Source organism: Setaria viridis, chromosome 3, assembly GCF_005286985.2.
Source record: "Setaria viridis chromosome 3, Setaria_viridis_v4.0, whole genome shotgun sequence".
Taxonomy (NCBI): domain Eukaryota; kingdom Viridiplantae; phylum Streptophyta; class Magnoliopsida; order Poales; family Poaceae; genus Setaria; species Setaria viridis.
Window position 1 is genome coordinate 15,938,733 of NC_048265.2, and position 12,100 is coordinate 15,950,832.

General features: G+C 45.6%; 2 protein-coding genes across 3 annotated transcripts; both read left to right on the forward strand.

The window, feature by feature from the left end:
* Positions 1 to 3,233: 3,233 nt before the first annotated feature.
* LOC140222172 (uncharacterized) lies at positions 3,234 to 4,409 on the forward strand. The gene is made up of 3 exons (XM_072292377.1): positions 3,234 to 3,335; positions 3,819 to 4,207; positions 4,286 to 4,409. The coding sequence occupies exons 1-3, from the start codon at positions 3,234 to 3,236 to the stop codon at positions 4,407 to 4,409; spliced, it is 615 nt and encodes a 204-aa protein (XP_072148478.1).
* A 2,283-nt stretch (positions 4,410 to 6,692) lies between these two features.
* LOC117848657 (uncharacterized) lies at positions 6,693 to 11,635 on the forward strand. Of its 2 annotated transcripts, none has more exons than XM_034730145.2 (3): positions 6,693 to 6,986; positions 8,002 to 9,367; positions 9,598 to 11,635. In XM_034730145.2, the coding sequence occupies exons 2-3, from the start codon at positions 8,061 to 8,063 to the stop codon at positions 9,617 to 9,619; spliced, it is 1,329 nt and encodes a 442-aa protein (XP_034586036.1). In that variant the 5' UTR covers positions 6,693 to 6,986; positions 8,002 to 8,060; the 3' UTR covers positions 9,620 to 11,635. The 2 variants fall into 2 exon arrangements, with proteins under 2 accessions (XP_034586036.1, XP_034586037.1); XM_034730146.2 differs by having other exon boundaries at positions 6,695 to 6,986; positions 10,605 to 11,635.
* Positions 11,636 to 12,100: the final 465 nt, after the last annotated feature.

Genomic DNA, 12,100 nt, shown 5'->3' on the forward strand with positions numbered 1-12,100 from the left:
TAAGATTTACCTTTCAGAATAAATGCTTGTTCTTTTTTTTGCCGTGCTGGCGTGAGTTGCCCTTGCGAGCAGCTGCTTCGAGCCCCTGAGCCCGTGGCCCCTTCAGGTGTGTGCTAGAGTGGTCAGGGATGGCCCTTTCTGGTCCCTTACAGGAAGCTGCACGTCTCTTATCGCGTTGCCCGAGCGGGTGGGCTCGGCCGAGCATCTTAGGGGAGTTTGAGCGGAACGATCACCTCCTCATTGCGAGGAGTTTGGCTGCGTCTCATTGGGAGACATCCCGTTAATCCTGGTTGCTCACTCGCTTTGGTCCCCGACCTCCGGCACGGGAGATTAGGGGGCTCGTTGCCTTCCCTCGTTGGGATTACCCGGGGGGGGGGGGGGGGCTTTCATCAGGACTCAAACATAGGGGTGAGAGGTCGGGGGCTGCGTGGCGCCCTGACTCATAGTCGCGGGGACCTTCTCACCCATCCGTCCCTGGCTCTAATCATAAATGGGCCTTAGGACATCCGCAAGCCTAGTAGATGGGCTGTCTTTCGGATCCCAGGCCGCTATCCTAGGCTTGGCCCGTTTGTCATGGCAGAGAGATTGAGGATTGCTGTACGGGAGCCGAGGCGCTGCCTGGCGATCGCGCCATCATGTCTTGTCATGCCTTATGGCACGGGCCACGCGCGCATGTCGCACTTTTACCACGCGTGTGTTAGATTTATAAGCCCAGCAGTCCACCAGGGGGTTACCCAAGTGGTTGATTTGTAGGTGAGGGCGATTGCAAAACAAAAAATTTGAAGGTGATCATGAGAACATGAAGGGACACGAGGGTTTTATACAAGTTTGGGCCTCCGGAGAGTAATACTCTACGTCCTGTATTTTTGTGGTTTGTATTGCTCGATGCCAAATCTGATACCCTCGGGAGGCTCGCTTGGCCGCCTTATATGGGTTGACAACCTAGGGTTACAAGTCGGTTTGAATCTAATCTACTCGGTTGTTACATGTAAGGTAATCTGAGTCGAACTACCATACGCATTCGACGATATCCGGACATATTTGAACTATCTAGTTGCCTTGTCTTGTGCTCCAAGTATCTTTATGTTTTTAGCCCGCACGCCCTGGTCAGGCGAGCCCACTTGTCAGGTCCAGCCAGTATCTTGGTCGGTAGGGACCCATGGGGTACCCATATCCCTCAAGCCCCCAAGCGATGTGTAGGCAAACAGGAACCTGAGGTCATCACAGTGAAGCTTGGAATGTAGTCGGCTAAAGCTGCGATGGCGTCATGGTGTCGGAGAGGCTGCGCAGTGCCCAAAAAAGAAGAAAATTCGAGCGAGCGTAGAGCCATCCACGCAGAGAAGTCGAGTGCCGAACTGATAGACACCGGTGTCCAGCAAGTTGAAGCGAAGGTTACGGAGGACGTCACAAGATGCACTTCATAGGAGTAGCCCTCGACATTGAAGCGATTAGAATAATCGGTCCAATAGTCAAAAAAGAAAAAGTTATTTCTTGAAGCAGATTCTAGTGCCTGAACACAAGGATAGGCACAGCTGTGGAGGCCTACCGGCCAAAAGTACACATCCTAATCCCTGAGGATAAGGAGTCGTGCAATGAGAGGTAAGTGACGAAAATGCCTGCTCATGGGAGTACTGCATCGCCTGAGCGACTAAGAGATTCTTAGCAGTAGTTATGGATCAGCCTGAGCGTCATGTGAACACTGTAGAGCCATACCAGTATTGGGAAGCCTTGTCGTGAACCCTCACGGGCCCACTGTAGCACTTTGGATGTTAGCACGCGGCCAGGATATAAATAGACCAACATTCATCACGAAGAGCCATGGCCCGAGTAATAGCGCTTGTAGGCTTGAAGCTTATGATCTTTGATAGGAGTAGCACCCACTCGGAAGCGTGATGCCAGAAGAATTCTTGTGATGAAAACCAGGGTGCTCCTTTCCTTTGCAGTCTCTGCGGTGAAGTCGGGAGGTAACGATGCTAGAAGAATCCTTGTGAGGAGGTTGTATCGTGAACTCCACCACTTTGTCCAGAACACCGCTAGGGAAGTGTGTCACACAGTTTTCATGTATTGTGCTTTTTTCTTTTTCTGTGTCGCAGCTTCTTATCCTGGGATGTCAGCTGTCCCAGAGCTGTTCACAGTAGCTTGTAATGTGTATTGTCAGTAGTCTTTCCAGGAAATAGAGTTGTAGCTGAGAAAAAATATGTCCCTGCATCTGGTTCTAGTGATTGATGAGGCCACAAAGGCGTATTGCCTTGAAACTGGGCGTCTAGCCCCTGAGATCAAGGACTAGCTAAGCCGTTGAGGCTCGCCAACTAGAACTAGGCACCCAGCCTCCAAGGACGAGGACTGGCGAAGTCACGGAGGCACACCGAGTAGAATTAGGCATCCAGCCCCTGAGGACAAGAACTGGCGGAGCCACGGATGCACGCCGAGTAGAATTAGGCGTCTAGCCCCCAAGGACGAGGACTAGCGGAGCCACGGAGGCACGCCAAGTAGAATTAGGCACCCAGCCCCCAAGGACGAGGACTGCCGGAGCCGCGGAGGCACACCAAGTAGAATTAGGTGCCCAGCCCCTGAGGACAAGGATTGGTGGAGTCGCGGAGATACTCCGAGTAGAATTAGGCGCCCAGCCCTCGAGGACGAGGACTGGCAGGGCCACGGAGGCACGCCGTTAAATGCGCAACAGAAATCCCACATATTCCATCCCACGCGCGTGGTGCTAATGGAAAAACCCACAGATTCCATCCCACACACGCGGCGCTAATGGAAAAACTTGCAAGTTTTGCCCGGCGCGTTACGCCGCAATAACGGGAGGCCAGCAATTTTCATCCGTGAGTTACGTCATCATCCCCTTCAAAAGCGTGAGGGGTCACGGAGCCGTTTCAATCTTATCTTGAACACTTTCAACGCCACCGCCTTGGGCCCACTAAGCACTTCGCTGCCACACTTGCGAACCCTAGGCCGCGCCGCCGCCACCGCCCGAGCCGCCATGCCGCTGCCACCCGAGCCGCCACGCTGCCGTATGCGCAACAAAATCCTAGCCAACATTAGATCTAAATCGCAAGGCGTCGAGCTCGAAGAAATGGCGCAAGTGAATGCCCCGGAGCCATCTTCCATCTGAATGAAGTCCGTGATGACGCAAGAGCGCATCCAAGACCTTGTTGACTAGAGGCTCCTCAGGCCGCAGGCGCTGTTGGAGTGGAAGCCCACCGCCGCAAGAATTCCTGTCGGATGACATGGCGGAGATGGTGGTCTTCGCGCCATTCTTCGAGTGTGGATTCAGGATCCCGTGTGGGGACTTCTTCCAAGGCCTGCTGCACTACTATCGGATCGAGTTGGTACACCTGAATCCTAACTCCATTCTTAACATTGCTGTGTTTATACATCTGTGCAAAGCATATCTTCGAATTCGCTCGCATTTTGATCTGTGGCGGTATTTGTATCACTTGAAGCCTGTAATTAGTAAGGGTAAACAAGGTCGGGTTGTTGGGGGTTGCAGATTCTCGCTGTGGCCCAAGAAGGTGTAGGAATATTTGGATCTGAAACTGAAGGAGTCCAACAAAGGTTGGTATAGTGAATGGTGGTATAACTGCTATATCAATATTGAGATTTGTAGCAACATCAAGTCGGTTAAATATCTGTACAAATACATATATAAAGGTCATGATGGGGCATCATTTACCGCTGATGCAAAAGGAAATGAGCACATGGTAATCAATGAGATCAAGCAGTACCATGATGCAAGAATGATTACAGCTATAGAAGAAGTCTATATGTTGTTTGGTTTTAAGTTGTATTCAATGTGGCCACCTGTCCTGCAGATGCAAGTACAACTTCCTAATTTGCACATGGTTGCCTACAAGTCAACAGACAACCTGAAAGATGTTGTGCAGTGTCAAAAATCCCAGAGGCCAATGCTAACTGAGTACTTCAAGATGAATGCAACTAATCCTAACGCCCACCAGTACCTGTACAAGGAGTTTGCAGAGTACTTCACATGGAACAAGTCTGGAAAATATTGGAAACCCAGATTTGCAAAAAGAAACAGGCTTCATATTAGTAGATTGGTGTATGTAAATCCCTCTGAAGGTGATAGATACTACCTTCAGGTGCTGCTCAACCATGTGAGGGGTGCAACCTCATATGAGAACCTCAAAACATGGTATGGTATTACAAATGAGACTTTTAGAGCAGCTACTGAAGCTATGGGGTTTGTAGATACTAATAGGTCATTAGGTCAGTGTCTGATTGAATGTGCTATGGTCAGGTTTCCTTCTTCTCTCTGTAGGATTTTTGCCACTATTATGGTGTTCTGCGAGTGCACCAATATGCGCCATCTTTGGGACAAGCATTATGAATCATTGCCTGAGGATTTTCGGCGTGCTAATGACAACAACACTGTGGTTGAGTAGATGGTGCTCCGTGATTTTCTTACAATCTGACGTCCACAGGAAAAGACATCAGGCATTATGGTCTTCTAGAACTACATGGGTCAGGTTAGTTTGATCTAAATTTTGTATGGAAAAAACTTAATTTTACCCCACTAAATTTTGCATATCATTTGTATAATTGGTAATAATGTTGATAAGTTTCCTTATTTTGTGCAGACAATCAATGCTCTAGAGACCATTACAGGGAGGTTACAGAGGAGCAGAATCTCGGTTATGAAGAGACACTTGGAGATCATAGATACGCTTAATGCAGAATAAAGGGCCGATTTTGAGGACATAGTTGACCATGTTATCAAGGGCAAGGGATAGATTTTCTTTGAGGATAGTCTCGGCGGCACCGGTAAGACCTATCTATATAAAGCATTGCTTGTAAGGTGCGCTCTATGGATTTAATCGCCATTGCTACAGCAACATCCGGTATAGCAGCATCCATTATACCTGGTGGACGCACTGCCCACTCTCGGTTCAAGATTCCAATCAAGTTAAGTGATAATACTATGTGTAGTTTTACAAAGCAGAGTGGGATAGCCTAATTACTTAGGAGAGCATCTATGGTAATTTGGGGTAGGGTAGCAATGACTAAGAGACAGGCAGTTGAGGCACTAGACAGGATACTGCAAGATGTAATCGAGTGTACACAACCATTTGGTGGTAAGGTAATGTTGTTTGGAGGTGACTTTAGAGAGGTTCTTCCTGTTGTGGCCCATGGTACAAGAGCACAGATCACTGATGCTACTTTGCTCAGGTCATACATATGGCAAAGTGTTAGGCGCATCCGACTGACCCAGAACATGAGAGCCCAGTGCGACACATGGTTTGCAGATTATCTATTGAGGATCGATAATGGCACCGAGGAAACATTTGATGATGATTATGTGCAGTTGCCTGATGACATTCTGTTGATAGCCCTTCATAAGACATCTATATTGATATGCTCACTAACCACGTATTCCCGAACCTTCATGTTAATTGTACATCAAGAGCTACATGCGTGAGCATGCTATCCTTTCCACTAGGAATGAGCATGTGGATGCAGTGAATGCAATGATGATTGATAGGTTCCCCGGCAGTAAACAGGTGTGCTACAATTGACTCAGTAGAGGATGACCCACGAAATAATTATCCTTTGGATTTTCTCAATTCAATCACACCAAATGGTTGCCTCCACACGAGCTGACGATAAAGAACTCTGTAATGGCCTCCGTAATCTTGATCCTCACAATGGCCTCTGTAATGTAATGGCTCCCGATCGATCGTTAGAGGATTCCAGAAAAACTATATCGATGATGAGATTGTTAATGGCCAGCATGCAGGGAAAAGGGTATTCATACCAGGATACCAAGGATACCAATGTCACCTTCTGAAGATCTATTTCTTCCCTTCAAGTTCAAGCGCAAGCAGTTTCCATTCGCTTAAGCTTCGCTATGACCATTAACAAAGCGCCGGGTCAGACAATACCAAATGTAGGTATCTACCTCCCCGAACCTATTTTTTCACATGGGCAGCTGTATGTGGCTCTACCTAGAGGTGTTTCTCGTAAGACAACATGGGCTCTTGCTAGAAAAAATAAGGATATGGATCCCACGGAAAAGGCACAAAGAACATTGTCTACAGATATGTCTTGGAGTCACGAGGCATGCCAATTCTATTTTCACAGTTGATATTTATTATATTGTACATGTATAGATATCTCTGTTCTCATGTTCTTTGGAATAACCCTATATATTGTCCTGCAGTTTATATATGCTTCAGGATTGTGAACCGCTTATGGTAAAAAGTCTAGGAAATGCACGAGACAATTTAGTGTGCATACATCTGTATAAAAAGGTTTCTAAGAGTGTCGGGGGATGGGTTATATATGAGATGAAATATTTGTGTTGTATTTTCTAGCTGAGCTAGAAATGAACTTCTGCTTAATCATTATTGCTCAACGACAAGCTTCTGATTGTTTGAAAATTTCCCATATTTCTACCGTAATATGCCGATCATCGCACGAGAACATTATTGCTTACTTGGATTCCTATAATAACTGTTATCTTATTTTATTTATAAAATTATTTATCATGTTTTAATTATACACGTTCCAGCATATCCCTTGGTGTTCCAAAGGAATCCTTACTGTGAATTTGATTTCCGCAGCAAGCATGACCCAAATTATATGAACGGGACGCTAAAGCCCAAATGGTTTTGTTGGCCCGTATGTTCCGGATCCGGGATTAGGTACCGATGCGTGCATACTTCCCATCCGCTTTGTGCGTCCCCTCCGTCCCCCTTCCCTTCCTTATCTCTTTCCAACACCAAAACCACCACTTTCCCTTTTTTTTCCCTCTTCGTCACCATCACGGCGGCACCACTGCTACGAACCCTAGATAGCTCGGCTCCGCCATCCCTCCCCTACGGGCTACGGCCCCCTACCGGCCAGAGTTCATCTCCACAGCCAGACTTCTCCGTCCGTGCTCTCAACAGCTCTCTCTTCTCTCCTCCGACGATTCGTACTCGTCCAACTCTGGTCGGTGGTGGTAGACGGCCGGCGACAAGGTGGGTCCTCCTCCTCCTCCTGCTCCTGCTCCCCATTCCTCTCTCGGATCGAGGCATGGTGGTGGCTGGGTTAGGGTTTCCGGTTCGGGGTCGTCGGGGGAGGGCTCCATGGCCGGCGGGCTTAGAGTGTCTGGCGGCGGCAGTAGTCACGGCGGCGGTGGCGGATCGAGGGTGGCGAGGTGAGGTGCCGCGGGCGGCGGGCGGCGTACGACAACCGGCGGGAAGGGCCGACGGCGGGGGCGAGCGGCTTCCTCAGTTAGCTAATGGCGGGGTGGAGGGCGGCTTGTGGGTGGCGCGGCCAGCGGCGCCATTGCCGGCGGTAGCAGGGGCAGTCCAGTTCATTGAACCTGGACTGTGGATGCCGTCGCCCCAAATCTTGCATGTGCAGGCGTTAGTAAAGTCCTTGATTTATTTAGGCCCCGTTTGGTAGAGCTTCGGCTTCTTATAAAACGCCTTCGGCTTCAGCTTCTTCGGTGGAGTGGCTTTTTTAGTGAAGCTGAAGCCGTTTTGCAAAACGTTTGGTAAAACGGCTTCATAATGGCAATATATGTAATTTTATGATCACTTAATGCTTGGAGAGAGAGGAGAAGCCGGTGAAGCCACTTTTTTCGGCTTCTCCTCTCTAGTGTAAGCCGTTTTGCGGCTTCTCCCCGGCTTTGGTGGTGAAGCCGTTTTGAAATTGACCCTTTGGTAGGGCTTCACCAAAAGCCGGTGGAGAAGCACTTTGAGAAGCCCTACCAAACAGGGCCTTACAGGTCGAAGCTGCGCATCATGGCGGGCACGCCTTTCTCCTTCACCTTTTTGTCATGTGATGATTTATTTTAGCAACAGGAAAATATGAATTAACTGATTTGTTTTCCAAATCGAAAAGGTTTGGTTCGTTTAGCTCTTGGATCCTGGTTTGTGTTGAATTAATGAATTATATTATGACTTTGCTACCTTTTTATAGGAGGTACCATCTTAATATTTAAACATAATTTATTAATGTTTGTACTCTTATTTGTGTGATTTACAGTGTGCTCTGCCACTGCTATTCAGAGCTGTCAGCAGAGCCCCATTGAAGCCCGCAGCCCCATGGAAGTCCAATCGAATCGTCTCTTTTCCATCCCTGACTGGGTGGTTCTGGATCATCAAATCTTCCTGAAGGACCTCGACTCCTTTCGCAACAACGCGGTGACATCTGCAGAAGTATGCGCTAGCAATAGCGAACTGGTTCGCGTCTCCTTCATTCTTAGCGCACTGCCGGGTACATCCCGTCTATGCGTGCACCTCGAGGAGGGGCACGATCTGTCCTGCTTCGACACTGTGGTGGCGGCCCACGGCAAGGCCGTCCTCTTCCGACTGAAGGTCGACTTTGAGGGGCTGACGGGCAAAGCGATTGACTACTTCATCTACTGGGCCTACACCTCTGGCCCCAAGCTCTCACTGGTCCCGCGCTACTACTCGACAGTAAAGGAGATTGCAGCAGCAGAGGAGGGATCCTGGAGGAGAAGGCTACGGCATCGTATGGCAAACTTTAGAGGTATTGGCCTCTTGCTCACTGGCGATTCAGAAGAATTCGTGGTGGCTGAGCTCCGTCTTAATCTTTCCAAGCTTGAGGACGATGTAGATGCACCTCTGGAAGGTGAGCTATTCAGGCTCCGCTCGGATGGGGCAGGCGCTGCTGGCGAGTGGGAGGTTAAGAACACGAGCGTCCGTGATGGCAAGCCTACATTTCGTGACATTCATGGTTGGTGGGAAGCTCACAAGGTTGTTCCTTATGCCAGGTACTTGTGCTGGGTGGACTACTACAGGGGTGTGATCTTTTGCGATGTGAACAATGATAACCCTGAGCTTCAGTACCTCGCGTTGCCTGTGGGTTATGTTTTGCCTGGCTACCCTGTTCCCTTCCGCAGCGTATTGCCACAGGTATTCCGGGCTGTGTGCATCACCAAGGATGAAACAATGAAGTTCATCAATGTTGTCCATGATGACAGTTTCCCAATGGTATCTGCTGGTTCTAGTTTCACCATTGTTATCTCGACATTGGTGCATGGCTATGATGAAATGAGGTGGCAGGAGGATCTCAAGATAGAGTCGCATGAGCTCTGGGAGATGGAAGGTTACGATGATCAGCTTCCACGCATTGCGCCGCTGTTCCCACTGATGAGTGTGGACAACCCCAACATCATCTACTTCGTGTTGAGGGAGAGGAAAACTCTTGATGCTGGTGCAAAGACTTGCGTGGTTACCCTGGACATGGTTAACAAGAAGGTGTTGTCATATAAAGATATCAAAGCCATCCCTGAAGAGGATCCCGTGATGGCCTCTTACAACATCTTCTTAAATGTGCCTTTCTTTCCTAGTGAATTCTCCAAGCACTTGCAAAAGGCTGCTCCAATGTAAGTTTGTGCTTCCTGTTTACACATTCACATTAAGTAGTTATTTGTTATTTTTTCCATTCTTTTTACATGCATATAATTCGTGTTCTGTGTACCCTTGTTGATATGTTTATTACTTCTCTAGTTCTTGGATAAGGCACTGAATCATGATGAAATAAATAGGATTATCCATTTTGAAGTACTAAAAAAGTAACAATGCTAATGCACTTTCGCGGCCTGTTTATATACAGAGGTTGGGATCCAAATCCGTAGGTTCAGTACAAAATTGAACTAAATCTCTAAATTTCCTAGAGCCATCTTCCCTATCCATACAGGTCTGCAATGTTTCATCTATTCACTTCTTCCTTTTCCCTTTCAGTCCATCCATTTAGTTTACTCCCACTCTCTGAAACAACTACTGTGCTGATTGTTGTTCAGCCATTGAGTGTTTTTTTGTTTGTTCAGGTGTTGTTCTTTGGTTTTAACACATTCCTGTGTCCATCTATTTTCTAAACCTGTTTTCTGGACGGTTCTTAGCAGTCACGTTAAAAGAATACGCATGTAGGAGCTATTACTCCGCTGTTATTTATGATGCTTCTTTTTGTATTTGTTAACTTAAGTTTCTTGCTGTGTCATGAATTATATAAATATTTTGTATGGTAAAATCCTTATTACTCCTGCTAAAACAGTCTCCCAAAAGCCTCCATATATGCTTTTATCAATAAACTCATGTTCCAGTTTTACATTAAGTTGGGGAAATGCAAAATGTATCTTCCACATTCTATGCAATGTTATCAATCTAGTTAGTATATTTTTTAAATTATGCTAGAGAAGACATGGATCTATTGTAAATTGACTTTGTAAAGAACATATTTAGCAGATACATTTTTTTATAGATTACTTTTATATTGGTCATCGAACTAAATTTAGAACCAGAGTTCCATATCTATGTCCATATTCTAATTAATCTGATCCAGTAGCTTTATTGAAGACTTATTGAAATAAGTTTACCGTGAATTGTGCTAAGTTCTATTGATTTGGCTGGCCCGAATTTTACCCAAAAACATACTTAATGGGCATGAAGTTTAAATTATGATCGCACCATCTTCATTATCGTTCTTGATCATTAGGGTTTGAATATAAGATCTGTCCTGCCATGTTGAATTTCTGATTCAGTTATTTCATATTTTGATGCCCCTCTGATGTTCAAAACCTCAAACGTGTATGATGTTTGCCTAAATGATTGGATCATTGATAGGAGTTAAAGACCATGAGGACAAGATTGAATTGAAGTACGACGTTTGTCCATTCTATATGTGTGGCTCTCCCTGGCAAATAAATTATTCCACAATGATGCGTCGTCACTATGTTACTATGAGATCAAAATGTCACATGTTGTTAGTATCACTTCTGAAACAAATATATCTTCAAATTGATAGGAGTAGAAATCAGTTGCTGTTATTAGGGAGAAATCAGTTGTTGCAGAAATGTTTTGGCCTTACAAGGTCTACCATGTATTTTGCTTTTTGTCATCACGTTTTCCTTTATTAAAATGTTCTAGGAAAAAATTGCAAAATATATTGCATTCCAGTACATGATAAGTAGAGTTTAGGATGTCATATTTGTGTTACTCTACTCTCTTTTGACATGTGCAGTTTTACGTTTCTTAATAAAACACAGAACTTTTCTAGAAAATTCCAAACTTTCGTGTATATTACATAATAATGTGCTACAGCTGAACATGGAATGTACTGTTTTCTCCATCTCAGGTAAGGAGTAACAATTTGGTTCAGTTCTAGTAGCTTGAAAAGGTCCCCCTTTTGAAGTAGTTAGGGCCCTTTGCAGTTGCAATTGCAGTGGTGTGCAATTAAATTAGTTAAAGCTTTTTGAAATTCTTGTCAGATTTTGTTGTTCCAACATCAATTTTTTTCACTCAGCTATCTGATGCAACCAAAGATAGAAACATGTTTTTTTTTAAAAAAACAACACACTGGTGAATGGATATTTAGTATTATGCCTCTTCTAGGTTGGTTGGATCTTTCGTTCTAAATTATATGTTATTGATTAGGGTTAAATGGTTTTCTTAAGAGAGCGTACTTACATGTTTGTGTGTTTTTACCGTAAATTTTCGAAAGGCCAGGATTGTTTAGCCTACTTGGTATCAGCTTTTTAACCTTTGAGGTCCTGCGAGACTTCACGATGCTCCATGTATCTGCACAAAGATTGTACTGTCAACGTTTGATATATCTGAATGAGATGGCCCTCCATTATTTGGAGCATTGTGTTAAAGCTTCCTATGCATTCCTACACTTTCAAATTGGTGTTAGAGGTGCTGGGTGGACAGCCTCTGCTTGCCCACCACCTAGATACAGTTAACACTGGCGTTAACCGTATCTGTCTGGAAAGCATTTCTGAGGATATCCCCTTACAAGCAGATTTGTTCTTCCCTCTGAGTTTAATTTGATCTGTTGTTCTTGATGCTCAGTTTTTTTGTTCCCACACGTATGTTGAAATGCAGAACCATCAATCTTACCATCTGGTTTAGACGTTTGTACTGATGTTTTTATAGTCGAAACTCGAAAGGATGTTTCTGCTGGCATATTTGTGTTGCCTCTCTGTATACGAGGCACGACATTTGCCGTACCTACTTATGTTGTGTATCATGCACTTTAGCACTTATCTATATATAAATTATAGACGGTAGTAATAGATGGTGCTGAAAAATGTCGAGAAACCTAATATACACGGAGAAAA